General features: G+C 49.3%; 2 protein-coding genes across 6 annotated transcripts; one reads left to right on the top strand and one right to left on the bottom strand.

Moving 5' to 3' along the window:
- Positions 1 to 1,415: 1,415 nt before the first annotated feature.
- Positions 1,416 to 9,111, bottom strand: SNRPD2 (small nuclear ribonucleoprotein D2 polypeptide). Of its 3 annotated transcripts, none has more exons than XM_049094358.1 (3): positions 9,091 to 9,111; positions 4,901 to 5,080; positions 1,416 to 1,683 (listed from the first exon to the last, which is right to left on the bottom strand). In XM_049094358.1, exons 2-3 carry the CDS (start codon positions 5,050 to 5,052, stop codon positions 1,509 to 1,511), a joined length of 327 nt encoding a protein of 108 aa, XP_048950315.1. In that variant the 5' UTR covers positions 5,053 to 5,080; positions 9,091 to 9,111; the 3' UTR covers positions 1,416 to 1,508. The 3 variants fall into 3 exon arrangements, with proteins under 3 accessions (XP_048950315.1, XP_025280414.1, XP_048950316.1); XM_025424629.3 differs by lacking the exon at positions 9,091 to 9,111 and adding an exon at positions 6,830 to 6,969; XM_049094359.1 differs by lacking the exon at positions 9,091 to 9,111 and adding an exon at positions 6,741 to 6,760.
- Positions 7,077 to 14,864, top strand: QPCTL (glutaminyl-peptide cyclotransferase like). 3 transcript variants are annotated; one of them, XM_025424628.3, is made up of 7 exons: positions 7,077 to 7,259; positions 8,354 to 8,497; positions 9,456 to 9,737; positions 11,189 to 11,350; positions 11,438 to 11,537; positions 12,006 to 12,122; positions 14,109 to 14,864. In XM_025424628.3, exons 1-7 carry the CDS (start codon positions 7,077 to 7,079, stop codon positions 14,252 to 14,254), a joined length of 1,134 nt encoding a protein of 377 aa, XP_025280413.1. In that variant the 3' UTR covers positions 14,255 to 14,864. The 3 variants fall into 3 exon arrangements, with proteins under 3 accessions (XP_025280413.1, XP_025280412.1, XP_025280410.1); XM_025424627.3 differs by lacking the exon at positions 7,077 to 7,259 and adding an exon at positions 7,392 to 7,854 and having other exon boundaries at positions 11,198 to 11,350; XM_025424625.3 differs by lacking the exon at positions 7,077 to 7,259 and adding an exon at positions 7,392 to 7,854.
- The last annotated feature ends 3,785 nt before the right edge of the window (positions 14,865 to 18,649 follow it).

Below are 18,649 nucleotides of genomic sequence, written 5' to 3'. Positions count from 1 at the left end.
TGTTTTTGTTTTCACCCAATGACAACTTGGCAGGGGTGGGTGAAGATGTGAGGAAATACAGACTGATGCCAGGCAGGGTGCCTGAGGCTGGAACTTTGCTGCCAGGTTGCAGGGCAGGGAAACCAAATTCCATTTCCTGGGGGAGGATAAGTCAACAAGAAGGGGAAGCAGGGCAAGGATCTGGATCTGAACCCAGGACTGTGATTGCAGGGCTTGTGCTATCCCAGCTCCTGCACAAGAATTGAATCCTTGCAGGGTGGAGAGTGGGGCAGGAGTATCTCCTGCAGCAGCACCACTACTGCCACATCACAGATAACTTGGCTCCATCATTTCTTGAGTGACCCTGGGCAAGGCACTTGCTCTCTCTGGGTCTCAGCTGTCTCACCCATAAAATCAGATAGCTCTAGTATCTACCCACCAGATGACTATTCTCATTAGATGTGAGCCACTCAGTAAACGTGCATCTTTATAACCTCATAGCTGTTGCCCTATGTCAAGCCTTCTCCTACAGGGTCCCTTGCTCTGTCACTTACGGACTCATGGACTAACTCAGGATGTGCTTTCACAACTCAGTGTATCAGACGTCTCATTTTTTCTGAGGCCTGCAAACCCCTGCACCCACCCAGTATTTGGTCTTATTTGGGGAACAAAGCAAGAGATGCAGGTAGAGACAGAACACAGAGACATGGGTGGGGGAGAGCACGATGTGTGCGAATCAGAGCAAGACAAGGATCTTCCTTATACCCCCACAATAAGTGAGCCCCCCCGTCCCACCTCTATCTCCATACGTGTCAGAAAATTTCTCCCAAGGGTAATTAAGTTGTAATTTGTGGGCAGTGGAGCTCAGGGTTAAGCCCCAGGCTCTGGCACAGGGGAGGTTTGAATTATACCATCACCACTTCCTGGCTGGATCCCCTCGGGGGAATGCTCTCTCCTTTCTGTACCTCAGTTCCCTCCTCTGGCAATGGAGGTCATAATGAACAGTGTCTGCTCAGCACAGAGGAAAGGGCCTGGCACCCTAACAGCTGGCAGGTGTTAGTGGCAATCACTACCACTGTTTGGGTACTGACTACTCTAACTATATCCTCCTTCTCCTCTCAGTGAGGGCTGGTCAGGGCTCTCCTGGGTACTGCTGTGTCCCCAGCACTGCAGCCAGACCTCAACTTATTGAGAGAGAGGCAGAGGAAGGGAAGAGAGACGCAGCGATGAGAAGCTAGAAAAGATTAAGAAGGGAAAGAGAGCCCTCTGTATCCAACCCATTCACTTCACAGATGGGGAAAAAGAGGCCTGAGGAGGGGCAGAGACAGGGCCTCTTCACGGGATCAGAGAAGTCTGCACCCTAGCACCTGGCGCCACACCCAGCTGCCTCCCTTCCCCAAGCCTGTCCCTGTCACAAGGCTCTGGGAACAGACAGATGCCACTAGACAAAACCCAGGACTTTATTATTCCCATTACAAAGGGCAGGTCTTCGCAGGAGGGAGCAAATTCTGACGGCGGGGAGGAGGCCGCTACTTGCCAGCGATGAGTGGGTTCCGCAGGACCACGATGACGGAGTCCCCACGCAGGAACATCTTGGAGATGTAGCGGTCCTTGTTGACTGGCTTGGACTTCTTCTTGCCCTTGCCGCTCTTGGGGACCTCGGTCCACATCTCCTTCACATTCTCCAGCACCATGTTGCAGTGCCTGGGGGTAGAGGGCAGGCACCAGGAGTGAGGGAGAAGCCTTCTGCCCACCCCTCTTCCAGCAGCTCACATGGGATGAAGGTGAGGGCCTGGGACAAGGACAGCCAGGGACCCCCCACACCACCTCTGCCAGTCTTCAGGTTGAGGCTTGGCCAAAGGACTTCACTCCTCTGTGCCTCAATGTCCTGCTTTCTGACATGGAGTCATTCACAGTGCCTCCCTCATAGGGCTGCTGTGAAGATAAATTAACCAATACAGCATTCTTGCAAAGACTTAGAAGGGGGCCTGACCCAGGGGAAAGGTAAGCAAAATGGGTCTGCTTGTGTTTCTCAACTCTAAGTACTTCTGAAAGCATCAGCAAAGGAACTGCTGCTATTTGTGGAGCCAGAGGTCCCTGGGGCCTATGGAGGAATGTGATGCCTCCGCCGCAGTTGTGCTTGGTCCCTATCTCCTCAGGGTGCCAGGTGGACACGTTTGAGGACAGTACAGATTAGCCCACTCAGCAAGCACCTGCAATGAATACAGCAGTGAAGCTGACAGATGCAACCCCTGCCCTGATGGGATGTGAGGAGAGAAGAATGCTAAGCAAGTAAACAGATGGATCTGATACACTGTCAGGTTACAACCCCTGCTATGAAGAAAAATTAAAGCCAGGTGAAGGGATAGAAAGATAGAAGGAAATGTTACTGAGTGGCAAGAAAAATAAAGTATTTAAGAGTGGGGAAGCTCTGTGCCTTGCTGTGGAGTAATATCCACGAGAGACTGTTGAGTGACAAAACCAAGTATGCAAGTGATCTTTTGAAGGGAAGAAAGGGGGTAGGAGAAGCATCTATACTGCCTGCCTCCTTTTGCTTTGTACAGTACAGAATCCTGGAAGACACTTGGAGGCCGGGGACAAGCTGCATGGAATGTTATCATTGGACTGCTATTACTGTTTTTGGAATCCTGTGAATACATTAGCAATTCAGAGAAAAATAAGCTTAAAAAAAAAATGAAGTAGCATACCCACATGGAAACATTTCAAGGCATGTTGTCAAGTGAAAAAGCTGAGGTCTAAAACTGTGTGGTTTGCTATTAGCAGTGATTTAAAATAAAGTAAAGCACACTCTTGTGTCTGTTGGTCTGATGTCATGTGAGGGGACCTGAGGAATTTACCGTGGAAGGATTCCTGGGGAGGGCAACTGACTGACAGGGAGAAAAAAGACTTGTTCCTCATTGAGCACGTTCGTTTCTTTTGAATTTTGCCTCAACTGCATGCACTGCTCACTCAAGAAAGGAACATAATTAATACAATAAGTAACAGGGTTAAGAATGCCTTAGCTGACCTGCAGGGATGTTCACAGATCACTGAAAAGTACGAAAAACAAGATGCAGAGTAGCACATGGAAGATTCTATCTTAAAAACAATTACATTTATGATATGACAACATGTCAATTCCACCTCCATAAAGCTGTTAGCTGGGGACCCGGGTGGCTCAGTAGTTGAGCATCTGCCTTTGGCTTGGGTCGTTATCCTGGGGTGCTGGGATCAAGTCCTGCATGGGGCTCCCCATGAGGAGTGTGGTTCTCCTTCTACCTATGTCTCTATTTCTCTGTCTCTCATGAATAAACAAAATCTTTAAAAAAATAAAAAATAAAGCTGTTATTTAACACCACAAAGAAGCCCGTGTGTGTGTGTGTGTGTGTGTGTGTGTGTGCTGAGCGTGAGTGAGTGAACTGTGGCAGGATACACACTAGGGTGGGAAGCTGATGTGGGGATATGAGGAAGAACTGGGGGAAAGTCCTCTTAAAAAAATGGGGGGGGGGCACCTGGGTGGTACAGTTGGTTGAATGTCTGACTCTTGGTTTTGGCTTGGGTCATGATCTCAGGTCATGAGAGTGAGCCCCACATCAGGCTCCTTGTTCAGCATAGTCTGCTTGGAACTCTTCCTCTCTGCCCCTTCCCCCCAAAATAAATGAAGTAAATCTTTAAAAAGATGTGGACACACAAATGTATATGAATAAACCACCACCGATTGTGCTCTTACTAAGCACCCAGGTGCCCTCTTCGAAGCAGTAAGCCAGTAATTCTCACTACATCTCACCCCCAGAAGGTAAACACTAGTATCACCCCCAGCTTGCAGAGCAGGACACTGGCGCAGTGGGATGATGTTTTAGAAGTGGCACAGCCCTGTTCAAATCTAGGTCTATCTGCCTTTTTGGGCCCAATACTTCCTGTTCTCACTCTTATTCTCCTTGAGAAGAAACCGAGGCTCCAAGTGAAAAGACTTATTCATGGTCATGTAACAGCTCGTGGCAAAAACATTCTAGACTTACACTTCGCCATACCACTTCCCAAATGCTAACTGAAGGCTGCAGGTTTTATGTTTATTGAGCATTTATCATGTTAGCTACTGAGCCAAGTACCCTTCCTACAGAAATATTTAATCCTCACAACTGTTCTATGAGGGGTATTTTTATGACGCACAGTTTGCAGACAAGGACACTGAGGCCGAGAGAGGAAATAACACTTGCTGTTCCCTCTGGCTGAAACACTCAGACCCTGGCTTCCTCCTTCATTGTATTTAGGTCTGTTCATCACGGTCTCTTCCTATGGAACCCCTAGCATTACCGTCTAGGACAACACCTCCTTCCCAGCACTCCACACTCTCACCTGCCTTTACTATTCTTATGACACATTGTTTGTGTGCTTGCTGTTGGTTTCCCTACCTATGGCATAAGCTCTCTTAAGTATAGGAGTCCTCTTTCAGTCATTGCTGTGTCTCTGGAGCCTAAAAAAAGTACTGGGCATGGTACTTTATTTTTTTCTTTTGGGGCATGGTACTTTATATCGTAACTGCAAAACCTGATTAATAAGAGCTTCCTGGTGCCAGATGCTGTACTTCTAATGACTGTATTACACATCACATGTATTAAGTCACTGAATCTCTGCAATCACCAGAATTACTGCCATTGAATGGAAGAGATAAAGTTACTTGTTGAAGGTTTCATGGCTGCTAAGAGGCAGAGTCGAGACACAAACCCAGGAAGCCTGGCTCCCAAGTACATGCCCATCACTACTGTACTGCACAGCTGGAAGGACAACAAGACACCATTGCACTTTGAGGTCTGAATATGCTTATGCCCCAGGACTCTGAAAACCTTGTATTTGGGTTCCTCACACTGGAACTGTGTCTGCATTTCCAAGACAGAACACCTTCCAGGACCCAGGTGCTTACCTGTCGAAAGCCTTCACACGGCCCAGGAGCTTCTTGTTGTTGCGGCAGTTGATAAGCACCTGGGTGTTGTTCTTGACTGACTGTGTGAGCACAGAGAGCGGACCCGTGTTAAACTCTTCCTCCTCCCGCTTCTGTAGCTCCTCTGGGGTCATCTCACTCTTGGGTTTGTTGAGGAGGCTCCTGAGGGGCAAGCATGGAACCCGTAGGTGAGAGGCCCAGAGCTAGAGCGTGGGTGGTCACATGATGTCTCCCCAACCCACCCACCCCCCTGCTCAGTCCCTCTTGCATGGCATCACCAGCTGGATGCTGAATAGACATTTCCAACCGTATACATCCTCAGTTGAGCTCCAGATCTCCCAATCACTCAAACCTACTCTTTCCACAGCCTTCCTCATCTCCATCATTCTAGTTCCTTGAGCAGAAACCCTGATATCAACTTGACTCTTCTCTCTCACATCCTACATTCAATGTCAGCAAATTCTGTCATCTGCCTCTAAAATATACCCAGAATCTGTTTCTTACCATGGCCTAAACCTCTATCATCTCTCTCCTGAGAGCCTTACTTGTCTCCCTACCTCAGCCCATGCCGCTGACCGTCTGTTCTCCACAGCAGTCCCAGAGGTTGTATCAAAATCTAAGTCATATCATTTCACTCTTCGAAACCCTCCCATGGCTCCCATCTCTGTGTAAAAAGTAAAACCCAAAGTTTTTACAATGCCTGGCATCTTCCCATCCTTCTCTGTTCCAGCCAGTGGCCTTGAAGGTGGTCCTTTAAGATATTAGGCAAGGGGCGCCTGGGTAGCTCAATGGCTGAGCATCTGCTTTCGGCTCAGATCCTGACCCAGGGGGAATCCCTGGGTGGCTCAGCGGTTTAGCGTCTGCCTTTGGCCCAGGGCACGATCCTGGAGTCCCGGGATCAAGTCCCACATCGGGCTCCCTGCATGGAGCCTGCTTCTCCCTCTGCCTGAGTCTCTGCCTCTCTCTCCCCCTATGTCTATCATGAATAAATAAATAAAATCTTAAAAAAAAAAAAAAAAAAGATCCTGACCCAGGGATGCTGGGATCGAGTCCCACATCGGGCTCCCTGTGGGGATACTGCTTCTCTGTGTCTCTCACAAGTAAATAAAATCTTTAAAAAATATATAAGATATTAGACAGACTTTCACCTTGGGCATCTCCCTTCGTTTTCCCTCTGCCTGGATACCTCCCCAGGTATCTTTGTGGTTCTCAGGTTCTTCAGGTCTCTGCTCAACTGCTGCCTTCTCAATGTGTCCTGCACTGGTTATTGAGTTACTTTCTCTCAAAACTAGTACTCCCCATTGTTTGGATCCTGCTCTTTTGCTTCTTTACTCACTTAGCTCTGATCACCTAACACACGCCATACACTTTACATTTTTATCACCGGTGTGTTCATTGTCTGCCTTTTCCCACACCCATAAGCTGCAGCAGGGCATTTTTCTTGCGGGATGGGGGTCGCAGTCACTGATGTATCTCACGTAGTTAAAGCAGTGCCTAATACATGAGTGCTCAATAAATAATTGCTGAATGAATACCAAATCAGGAAAATCATTAAGGCGATTCGTGAGCCGAAAAAGTCGCGAATGAGGTGAACTTCTCCAGCTCAAATTGTCCGGGTAAGTCCCGTACCTCAAACCGTTATTTCTAAAACTCCGCACTCCCGTTTCCCAGGTTCTTTGCTTCCCCTTAAAATCCATTTCAGCGAGACTCATTATCGGGGAAATCCCGGCTCATTAACTGATCAAGTGCCTTCCCTCGAACTCAGGACCCGTAAAAGGCCCCATGCCCATCCTCAAACTCGTCAGAACGGTGCGTACTTTACCCCTAAAACCTCTGCCTCCGATCCCGCCTCGCCCACCACCGGCAAACGGCCACATCTACGCCCTCGACCCCACTCCCGCCGGGCCTCACATGGTGGTAGCGGCTGCGCTCGCAGATCAGCTCCGTCTTCCCCGCGTTGCTCCTGCCTCTGAAGAGAGGGCTACAGGCGGGACTTCCGTTTCCTGTGGCCGACTTCCGTCGGCGCCTGCGCAATCCCAACCTGCACGGTGTGGGCGAGGCCTGTTGCCGTGGCAATCCGCGCCGGCCCCGCGCAGACGTGGGGTAGAAGCACTGCGTAGTAGCTCAGGGTCTTTCAGGACCATATGGAGAGAAGACAATGGAGAGAAGAATAAAGCGGGTCCGACTCAAATCGTTTCGTTGTAGAGCGGCACAAGCTGAAGAAGGGACAGGACACGGCATTCCAAAAGCCCGCCGGCTCCGCCCTCGGGGGCGCGGCCTCCGTGTAGCCAATCGGCTCCTCGCTTCTGGGACGGGCACCGCCCCTTTTCCATCGGTGTCGGTTCGTTTACGTGTCTATTGATCTTTCCGACTTCGAGTAACCAATCCTTTGCCTTCCTACGGGAGGGGCGGAGACCTGCTCCTTGGTCCAACGTTTTTCAGGATCAAACATTGCTCATTGGCTTCCGTTCCTCCGTTGAGGCGGAGCCTCTCCCTTTCGCACTACCCTTTTGGGTTGTGCAACCCTCAGGGGAACCAACCCCAAAGCCCCAGGGAGACAGGAAGGCGTGTTCTCAGAGTGAGGGTCGCCATTGGTTTCACTGACCGAGGGTGGGTGGGATGGTGCAGCCGCTCTTCGTGTTTATTGGTTCGGTGATTCCATGGGGTGGGATTTGGCTGGGCCTAAACTATCCGCGGTCCGGGACCGGTTTCGGGGCGAAGCTGCCATGCCTTCCGGGGGCCGCGGGCGGTCCCGGCTACGGCTCGGGGAACGTGGCCTCTTGGAGCCGCCCTCCCCGCCCAAGCGCCGCCTGCTCCCGCGGGCGCACTTCTTGCCTCTGCTTCTGCTGGCCCTGGCCCTGGCTTCGGCGACCTACACCATCTGGAGCGGCTGGCACCACCAGACTGAGGAGCTGCCGCGGGGCCGGGAGCTGCGGGTGAGGCCCGGCAGGGGCACGGGCACCGCGGGAGCCCTCATTCCCCGCCTCCCCTTCCCTGAGGTCTCAGGTTGACGTGGCTGTGTCGTCTGGCCCAAGCTGCAGGTGCTGCGGTCTCCGTCGATAGAGCGCATGCCCGTTGCTAACGAACTGAGGCTTTGGGCTTGTTCTGTAATAGGTGGTTCTACCTAAGAGGGAGAGTCTGCAGTAGTAACACTGGGAGTTCTGGGTTCCAATCTGAAAGTCAGCTATTTGGAAGAGTCCCTTCCTCTCTCTCGGCCTCGATTTCCCCATCAGGATTGAGGTGGGCTGGACCTGGTGGGTTTAGAGGGACTTTCCTTAGCCTAGGATTTCTTCTGGAAACCTCCGATGCTGGAGGTTCGAATTAGGAAGAAGAACCGGGGCTTCTTAGGTGCGATGGCGTCCGGGTTAGGGTTGGAATGGGGGTTGCCCTCACGTTCGGTTCTTCTCTTCCCTCTCCTTGCTCCCTCCTCCTAAGGGCCGCTTGATCGGAAGCCTCTCCGAAGCCCGGCTGCGGCGGGTGGTGGGGCAACTGGACCCACACCGTCTCTGGAACACTTATCTGCGCCCCCTGCTGGTTGTGCGGACCCCGGGCAGCCCCGGCAATCTCCAAGTCAGAAAGGTAAAGGGCTCCACCTCCCACCTCTGACCCAGCAGCCTGCCAGGGTATTGGAACTAGGCATTCTTTTTTTTTTTTTTTTTTTTAAGATTGTATTTGTTTTCTCATGAGAGACACAGAGACATGGGCAGAGGGAGAAGCAGGCTCCCTGCGGGGAATCCGATGCTGGGGCTCGATCCTCGGACCCCAGGATCACGACCTGAGCCAAAGGCAGAGGCTCAACCACTGAGCCACACAGGTGGGAATAGGCATTCTGCCCCAAATCCCCCAAGCAGCTAAGACCCCCAGCTGAGGCTCTGACTGGAGCTAATCGGAATCTAGAATCCCACCTTGGTAACCACAACTGTATTGCCCTCTGTACGGCCCCCAAAAGCTGAGTGTGTGCTAGGCAACAGCTCTGTGGGGTGAGTACCAATGTAATCCTCACTCTGCATATGGAAACTGAGGAGCAGAGCAGTTAGGCATTTTACCCAAATCCCACAGCTAATAAATGGTATACCTAGGGTTTCAACCCAAACTTCAGGTTGATTCCAGAGCTGGCACAAGAACATCTCTATATTGCCTCCCAGAAAGCATCCAGTCATTTGAATACTTACCCTCTGAGTTCAAATCCCACATCAGCCACTTGGAGTGTGACCTTGGACTAGTTTCTTAACCTTCTGTGCCTTAGTTTCCTTATCTGTGAAATGGAGCCATTGACTGTCCTCATTCCTATAGGGCTCCTAGAACAGGGCTTTGGCACACAGTTAGTGATTTGAAGATTATCTTGGCATCGAGCTGCAGAGTCACGGCACACCTGGCATTCTGTAGGGTCTCAGCAAAAGCATGTCAAGGGAATGACTGAAACCAAAGTGAGGATTATGAGTCAGCCCAACTGCTGTGCATGGCTCAGGTCACATGGCCCTTTTCCTGACCTCCTCCCCAGTCCCCACCCATCCTCCCACCTCTCTCCTGCCACTAGTTCCTGGAGGCTACACTACGGACCTTGACAGCAGGCTGGCATGTGGAACTGGACCCCTTCACAGCCTTGACACCCCTGGGGCCACTGGACTTTGGCAATGTGGTGGCCACGCTGGACCCAGGGGCTGCCCGTCACCTCACCCTTGCCTGCCATTATGACTCCAAGCTCTTCGCATCTGAGTCGGTTCCCTTTGTGGGGGCAACAGATTCGGCTGTACCTTGCGCCCTGCTGCTGGAGCTGGCTCAGGCCCTCGACAGGGAGTTGAGTAGGGCCAAGGAGCAGGTGAGGAATGAGGGAAGGTGTGGGGGGCTGGGGCTGACTCTACCCTAGTCCAAGCCCCCATCCTTCCCTGCTTGGACATGTCTTCCTACCTCTTTTCCACACACGTAGTCACAGGGACTTTTCATCCCCTGAATGTCCAATCCCAGCTTTCCTCTGCCCAATACCCTCCCATGGTTCCCACCTCATTGCAGGCATAAACCTTATGCCTTCTAGTAGCCCTCATGGGGCCATGTAGAACCTTTGCGTTCATCACTCACAAGGGTTACTCCCACCTGAGAGCATTTGTACCTGCTGTTTGCTCTGGCTAGAATGTTCTTTCAACAGATACCTTCCTGGCTAGAAATGTCACCTTTCATTCAAATGTCCTCTCTGATGTCACCCCCTCAGAGATGGTTTCCTATCCACCCTGAAAGAGCTCCCTGTCACTGTCCCAAGCATTGTGGTGTTTTATGTTGTTGCATTTGTCTATCTTCCCAATAGGCAGGGTTTTTGCTGCTTTTGTCTTCTGCTGTATTCCCTGGGCCCAGAGGATTACCTGGCATAAGTTAGGATGTCAAGAGAAATGTGTGGAATGTATAAATGAAAGAAAACACAAATCTCCTCCTCCTGCTCAGGCCCCTTCCATGGCTCAAACCCCCTCTAACAAAGCCCAAGCTCCCTGGCACTTGCTCATCCCTCAGGCCTTTTCACAAAGCTCTCTGATCTGGCACCGGCACTTGGCCATGTTGCTTCTTGCCTGGGAACACCTTTCCCTCTGCCCCATTTCACCAGGCCAGCTCCCACTCACCTCCATACAGACATCCCTTCCCAGCTGACTCAACATGCTCCCCAACTCCCTTCCTATGCTTTTTTAGAACCCCATAGTTCTTTTAAGTTTTATTTATTCATGAGAGACATGGAGAGAGAGGCAAAGACATAGGCAGAGGGAGAAGCAGGCTTCTTGCAGGGAGAGCCTGATGCAGGACTCGTTCCCGACCTGAGCCAAAGGCAGATGCTCAACCACTGAGCCACCCAGGTGCCCCTAGAATCCCATAATTCTTGGAAGCATTCGTCCCATGTGCATTTCACTGTATGAGGATTCGTTGTGAGTCTGTCTCTTCTGCTAAATGAGCCTAAGGAGTAACAATAATAATAGGGCTGACTCTTTTTGGTTACTCTATGTCAGGCACTATTCTAGGACCTGGATTCGCATCCTACTGTATGATTAGAATTGTTATTAACCCCATTTTGTCATCTGACACTTTGAGATGTTAGGAACTTACCCAAAACTACTCAGCTATAAAGTGGCCGAGCCAGATTTGAACCCCAGTGGTCTGGTTCAGAGTCTACACTTCTGGCCACCATGTTCTACGAGTGAGGACACCTAGTTTGCCCTATTCAGTGGTGCAAGTGGGCAGGAAGGTGGACTGGTCAAGGCTGAGGCCTGGAACCAAGCTGGCCCTGACCACCAGCTCCCACAGGAAGCCCCGGTGACTCTGCAGCTGCTCTTTTTGGATGGTGAAGAAGCACTGAAGGAGTGGGGACCCACAGACTCCCTCTATGGCTCCCGGCACCTGGCCCAGCTCATGGAGTCTGCACCCCACAGCCCGGGCCCCACCAGGATCCAGGCTATCGTAAGACCAGGGCCCCGTTGGGTTCCGGTGAGGGAGGGAGTGGGCGATGCAAGGTTGCAACACCCCACCTGGACTCTCTCTCCCTAGGAGCTCTTCATGCTCCTTGATCTCCTGGGTGCCCCGAATCCAAACTTCTACAGTCACTTCCCTCATACAGCCCGCTGGTTCCATCGGCTGAGGAGCATCGGTAAGGGGGAAGGTGGAGGGGGGCACCTGCTTTCTGAGGGGTCATCCAGACTGCCCTCTACCTCCTGACTCTCTCCCCAAGGCACTAGGGCAGAAACACAAAGATCCCATGGCAATCAGGTGTCGTGATTACACACAGGCTCTGGGGTCCAGTAGCCCTGGGTTTGAATTCTGGCTCCACCTCTTACCGGCATGTGAACCTGGGCAAGTGGCTTCATTCATCTCTGAGCCTCCGTTTCCAATCTGTAAAATGGGCATGATAGTAACAATAATAGAGGTATCTCCCTCCTAGCCTCAGAGAGAATAGAGGAAACTGGGAATACAGCCTGTAGTAGGGCTAGCTAACTACATCCTTTTGGGGGACTATCAGTGCTTTACCCCAAGCCTCCTGCCAGGCCCTGATCTGTGAGCAGGGGAACGTTTGACCTTGAGGTGCTGACCTTTGCTCTCTAATCCCCACCACCTGCAGAGAAGCGCCTTCACCGCATGAACCTGCTGCAGTCTCATCCCCAGGAAGTGATGTACTTCCAGCCCGGGGAGCCCCCTGGTTCTGTGGAAGATGACCACATCCCCTTCCTCCGCCGAGGTACTTGCTTTGGGGGGGTGGGGTAAAAGGTAGGTGGGGGGCATCCAAGGGAAGGACAGGTAGGACCTGGCCCTGACCGCTTCCCAGGGTTGGGGACTAGTGGTAAGTGCCTAAACTTTTCTTTGCCTTATCTTTCTCATCTGTAAAATGGGGATGCTAATAGCTCCTATCTCAGAGTTGTTGAGGGGATCGAATGAGCTCATATACTTAAAGACGTTACTTGCACGGTACCCGGCACACAGTAAGCATTCAAAGAATGTTAGCTACTACTGTCAGTGCCTCCATGAACCCAGATTCCAGTACTTGGCTTTTAAGGTCCTGGCAGCCCAGCAGAATCATCTGAGGAGCTTCGAGAAATGCTCAGTTGCATTTCAGGCCTGCTAAACCACACTCTTGGGTCTCTGCGTTATTTTCACAAAACTTCCAGATGATTGTGTTGCACAACCAGGACTGAAGACCTCTGGTAGAGGGGTTCAGAATATAGGTTTTAGAATCAGACAGGGTTGGGTTCTAGTGTCTGCCACTTACCATTGGCAGATTACTCAGGCTCTCTGGTCCTGTCTCCTGTGTGTCTTCTGGAAAACACACCTGTATGTGGATATTCATAATCATGGGGTTGGGAGGATTGAATGAGATTAGGTACATAGAATGCCTTCTCATACAGTACATGTCATAATATAGTAAGTGCTAAAAATTGCTTTTTAAATTTTTACTCTCGGGATGCCTGGGTGGCTCAGCAGTTGAGTGTTTGCCTTTGGCTTGGGGCGTGATCCCGGAGTCCTGAGATCGAGTCCCACATGGGACTTCCTGCATGGGGCCTGCTTCTCCCTCTGCCTATGTCTCTGTCCCTTTCTCTGTGTCTCTCATGAATAGAATCTTTAAAAATAAAAAATAAATTTTATGATTTACTTATTCAACAAATATGCCATTCCTGAGAGTGCCTTCTTTATTGATTCTTTCAGTGATTATTTCCCAATGCAGGTCCTGGGCCAGGTGTCAGCAGTCCAGTGATGGGCCATAATCTGTCTGGGTCCTGTCTAGTGGTGGGACAGACATTTAGTGAATCTTGACACACACAAAGGGAAGTGCTCCAAGGACAGGGAAGCCATCTTAGTGCAGGGATTAGGATCACAGACTTTGGAGATAGGTGGCCTGGGTTCAAATTCTCACTGTGCTGTTTGCTAGAGGCAGGACCTCAGGCAAATCATTCTGCCCGCCTCTGTGCTTTGGTGTCCTCATCTATAAAATAGGGATAAATGTTGGATATATATTTTAAGATTTTTATTTATTTATTCATGAGAGACAGAGAGACAGAGGCAGATTCCCCTCAGAGTGGGGAGTCTGATGTGGGACTTGATCCCAGGATCCCAGAATCCCAGGATCCCAACTTGAGCTGAAGGCAGACGTTTAACTGACTGAGCCACTCAGATGCCCTATATAGGACTATTGTAAAGGATTACTGTATGGGTAAAATTGTGTGTGGAGGTGTGTGTGGCCTTAGATGAAGGCCTGGAATAGAACTATGTATGACAGAAGTGCAAGCTAAGGGTGCCTGGCTGGCTTAGTCAGTAGATCTCGGGGTTGTAAGTTTGAGCTCCACGTGGGGCATAGAAGTTATTTATTTATTTATTTATTTATTTTTTCTTTTTTTTTAGAAGTTATTTAAAAAAAGAAAAATGTTTTAAAGGTGCAAGCTATAAATAAAGAAGAGAAAAAGAACCTATGATATACTTGGCAATATGATGTCAAAGACCTCTTTCCCTTCTGGCCTTTTGCATAATCCATTAGGTTTTGAGTTTCTACAATCTGTGTGTGAGAACAATAGATATACTGGATATATCTTTTTAAAAAACTAACATGTTGCCCTCACACTCTTAAAATCATCATTCAGGGTTCTTCACATGCCAGGACAGAGTATCTTCAGGGTGGGGCTGAGGCGAGTTTACCCAGGCACAGATCTGACCAAGCTTCCCCTCTCCCCTACAGGGGTCCCTGTGCTCCACCTCATCTCCATGCCCTTCCCCTCCGTCTGGCACACCCCCGATGACTCTGAGGCCAACCTGCACCCACCCACCGTACACAATCTGAGCCGCATCCTCGCCGTGTTCCTGGCCGAATATCTGGGGCTCTAGCCTCCTTGGCTGATTCAGAAGGAGCAGTGCCCAGCCAGGACGCACCAAGGACACTTGGAACCAGTGGAGCTCAGGCCAGGCTGCCTGGGATATGCTGGATAATCCTTTTTTTTTTTTTTGGTTCCACTTGTGCAATGATTGGAAGACCCTCTTTCCTTTGGCTCTTTCAAGCTGTCACTCTTCAAAGACACAAAAGAGACGAGACTGCTGTGAGGGTGACAGCCAAAGGAGTAAGAACTTAGACCCTGTCCTGAAGGAAGCTCTTGGTCTGAAGGTTTGCAAGGGGCCAGTGCTGCTGTTTTATAGTTAGCACATCTTGGACTGGCATTTGGGGCAGCACTACTACCCCACCAAATGAATTCTCTGTGGCTTATGGTTTAATGTCCATACAGATTGCTGTGTGGTGTCCACAGGGGATGTGCTGGTAAGCAGGAACAGAGGAGGTAGAAGCCAATAGTTGGGAACTCGAGTCTGTCAGACCCAAGAGCAATAAACCAGTGTTTCTGTGAAACATATTCTACAGAATTAGCATAACTAGGTGGTTCGTGAAAAAGGGGATCAAAGATGCAGGATGAGACATTAAATGAGTTTCTTCATTGCACAATGTGAATTTTCAAGTGTAAGACAATGAATGCAGTGTTGTTTCCCCAAAGTATTTCCCCCACGGAACCCCTTTATTCGGAACTTCATAGAACTAGGGTACCACAAAGGATACTTTGGGAAACACTAGGTTGTGACAGTTTGAGTGTGTTCATAGAAAGAATGAGTAAGATGGATTTATTGCCAACTAGTTCTACCAAACCATCCTTTCCCTTTCAGTTGTGGGCATAGGCGTATGAGATGGTGGATGTCACTGCAACCCCAGTGATGGCTTTGAGGAAGTATTTCCCAACCCAGCTCATGTTCAGACTCACCTGGGGTGCTTATTAAAAAAATGCAGACTCCTAGGTTTCACCCCAGACCTGCTGAATCAGAACTCCAGGGAGGGGCTAGGACTCTCATGAGCACCTGAGGGAGTCTCCTGATCAGTGAAGTTGGGGAGATGATGTCCATAAGGATAGAGTGGCATGTTCCCTGCGACTTAGCAAACCTACTCAAAAGAAAACCATAAAAGGGAGGGCACCTAGGAAGGGAGACCTCTGCTGGGCTCTGTGCCTGCCAGTTTTGTGACTCTGCTGGAGCCTTGGTAGGTTAACAGGGAGACCATGTGGTCTCTGTCCAAGTCCTGAGGTAGGTACAATTTCTGTTCTTTTGCAAAGGAGGTGGGTAGGGCTGAGAATTACGATCCAGTTGTTTACAGCACCCACATGCTCACACAAACCTGGGCTCCTGATACCATGTCCCATCTCCCAGAGATCACCTGTGCTAGACCAACAGATGGTTGGCAAAAAGTAGCTCCTCCTGAGGTTTAATTGACTGCAAGCTAGAGTGGGGTTGGGGAGGGGCAGGGGGGTTGGGGGAGGCTAATGACCTCTTTGAGGTGGAGGTGGCATGAGTCCCGAGTTTGTTTATTTTTTTTAAGATTTAAAAATTTTTTTTTATTTATTCATGATAGACATAGAGAGAGAGAGGCAGAGACACAGGCAGAGGGAGAAGCAGGCTCCATGCCAGGAGCCCGATGTGGGACTCGATCCTGGGACTCCAGGATGAAGTCCTGGGCCAAAGGCAGGTGCCAAACCACTGAGCCACTCAGGGATCCCCGAGTCCCAAGTTTAGAACTAGAAATTGACAGACATCAACAGCCAGGGTGGCAAGGCTCTCAATCCACAGGGATGGTTCCTGTTTGTTTTTGTGTGGCAGGTGTAGTGCCAGACATGTGAAAGTACCCTCTCTCCCCTGAGCCTCACAGCCACCCTGAAAGTAGGTGAGACCATCACCTCTTGTGTTAAGAGACTGGGAGTCACATGTTGTTATGCCCCAGGCTTTCAGTGCATTCTTGCAAGACCTCCCGGTTGAGTACTGCACACTAGGCACCGGGGAAGGGGGCCTGATGCACTTTTCCCCCTTGAATGTGGGGCAGGGATTGTTAGACCCATTCCATAGATGAGGCTGTTGGTGCTTGGCAGGGTGTTTTCCCCAACTTCCATCCATCCCCCAAACTTCGCACTCCAAAGAGGCCACTAGGTTTACCTGATAAACACAAAGGCTGAGCACACTCTAGGTGCCAGCATCTCACAAATCAATCTTAAAAGACTGTCGGTATTCTCATTTTTCACTAAAAGATAGCTTCAGAGCAATTAATGGCTGTAGATCACATGGCTGGACACTTTCACTGCCAATGTGTCTAGGTGCACTTTTTAAAAAAATTCATTCTACTTATAACTCATTGGGTTTATCGGTGTCATTCAGCAGTCTGAAATTCACAACCATCCTGTCTTGAAATATTATCTTTGCACCATTGTCTCTTCTGATTCTAGAAGGGCAACTGAATGTGTTAGTCTCACTCTATCCTTTGTAACATTCTTTCAGTTTTTTTTCTTTTTGTTTTGGTTTGTTTCTGCCTCTGCTACTTTTTGGACCTAGCTCTAGAGCTAGGTCCAAAAAGCTAGATTTTCAATAAATCTTTTTTTCACTTGTGTCTTATTTACTATTGAGGCCAAGCACTGAATTTTTACTTTAGGTTATTGTGTCTGTGGCTTTTTTCCTTTTCCATCTGCTAGGCCATTATCTAGTTCTGGGTTGCCTGCAGAGATTTCCAAGCTCTTGTACACATTTGCCTTGCTAGCCAAAAGCAGAGCAATCCAGTGGTGCCTGGGTGGTTCAGTCAGCTAAGTGTCTGCCTTCAGCTCAGGTCATGATCCCAGGGTCCTGGGATCGAGCCCCACGTCAGGCTCCCTGCTCAGTGGGGAGTTTGCTTCTTCCTCTTTGCCCCTCTTCCCTGCTCATGCTCTCAACTAAATAAAATCTTTAAAAAATAAAAAAAGAAAGAAGAAAAGAAAAGAAAAGAAAAGCAAAGCAAAGCAGAGCAACCCTGTGGAATCTTTCATAAACTGTAAGCAGAGTATTCTCTGATTTCCAAAAGTTTGTGTCACGCCACTGCACTTTCACAAAAGACCTACCTTAGTACATGTTCTAAGGGAGTGATCTAAAGAGGATTTTCACTTTTATGAAAAAAGCTATTTCCGTATTAAGGTAGGTCTTCTATAAGAGAAAAGTGGTGTAATTTGAGTTTCTGGAAAATTGGGGAAACCCATATTCTAATCTGTGACTGATAGGTTCACCATTCGAAGTCCCTGTGAGTCGTCTTTCGTTCTGTTGTCTCTGCTGATTCTTGCTTGTGCTGCTTTATTTCCATACATGTTTGATCACTTAACCATACTCATTGTCTGAAAAATCATTTGTGGGGCTTCTAGAAGACAGTTCCTTAACCTGGAGGATTTGTTTGTGTTTGCCAGACAGCCGAGCTTAGAAGTACCCCGGAACACACGGACGATGCCACAAACCTGAGCCTAGGGTCAGCCTGTGTCCACACATTCTCAGGGTCCACTTTCTCCCTCCTTTGGTCTTGCGTCCTCCTCGCAGTTTAGAACATCTTCTCTGCAGTCTTCTGGGTCATAATCCTCACCTGAGCTTGTAGTCTGGTGGGATCCCAGCTCCTATTAGATTTCCCACCTTGGGGGAATCCGCCACCTTGGCCTTGACTTCCCCCTGCTTGTTCCATTAAGACTACCAATAGGAAACCCAGGTCTGTTGGCCCAAGCAAATGCCCTCAGAGCAAAAGTGGCTTCAGGGACCCACATAACTTTCCCTTACATTTTTGGCGTGGTGCATCCTTTAACTGTATTATATTGATTAGCTGATGGTTTTGATTTTTTGACTACCTCTTTTCAGCAGGAGAGTCTAAATAATCTGGCCCCTCCAGAGAAAACTGAAGTCCCACAAAGCCAAGCCAAGACTCAAACCCAGGTCTCTTGATTCTAAAATCTAAGTATTAAAGTAACTACTATGAAACATCCTAGTCTCTCTGGTCATTTTTATTTCCTGATAAGAATGTCAGAGACTGTTGGGGCGCCTAGGTGGCTCAGTGGTTGAGTGCCTGCCTCAGGTCCTGGGATCGAGTCCTGCATCAGGCTGCCTGTGGGAGTTGTCTGTGTCTCTGCCTCTCTTTGTGTCTCTCATGAATAAATAAATAAAATCTTAAAAAAAAAAAAAAAAAAAGGATGTCAGAGACTTGGGGTGCCTGGATGGCCCAGATGGTTAGCATCCCAGTTTTGATTTTGGCTCAGGTCATGGGATCGAGCCCTGTGTCCAGCTCCTACACTGAATGTGGAGCCTGCTTGGGATTCTCTCTTCTTCTCTCGAAACAAAAAACAAAAAACAAAAACAAAAACAAAAACCATACTGTTAATTATCTCTCAATATCCATCCTTCCCTCTTCCTTTATATTTGAATTTT

The sequence above is a fragment of the Canis lupus genome, chromosome 1 (genome assembly GCF_003254725.2).
Source record: "Canis lupus dingo isolate Sandy chromosome 1, ASM325472v2, whole genome shotgun sequence".
In the NCBI taxonomy this organism is placed as follows: Eukaryota; Metazoa; Chordata; class Mammalia; order Carnivora; family Canidae; genus Canis; species Canis lupus.
The sequence above is the reverse complement of the archived record's forward strand: the minus strand, read 5'-3'. Positions and strand labels throughout refer to the sequence as shown.

What these genes read in the sequence shown, in the direction of transcription:
- SNRPD2 (XM_025424629.3), bottom strand. An exon ending in CGTGTGAAGGCTTTCGACAG is followed by an intron (nt 1,684 to 4,900) that starts GTAAGCACCTGG and finishes CTCTACCCCCAG; the next exon opens with GCACTGCAACATGGTGCTGG.
- QPCTL (XM_025424625.3), top strand. Translation starts at nt 7,579, where the DNA reads ATGGGGTGGGATTTGGCTGGGCCTAAACTATCCGCGGTCCGGGACCGG. An exon ending in CCATCGGCTGAGGAGCATCG is followed by an intron (nt 11,538 to 12,005) that starts GTAAGGGGGAAG and finishes CACCACCTGCAG; the next exon opens with AGAAGCGCCTTCACCGCATG. An exon ending in CATCCCCTTCCTCCGCCGAG is followed by an intron (nt 12,123 to 14,108) that starts GTACTTGCTTTG and finishes TCTCCCCTACAG; the next exon opens with GGGTCCCTGTGCTCCACCTC.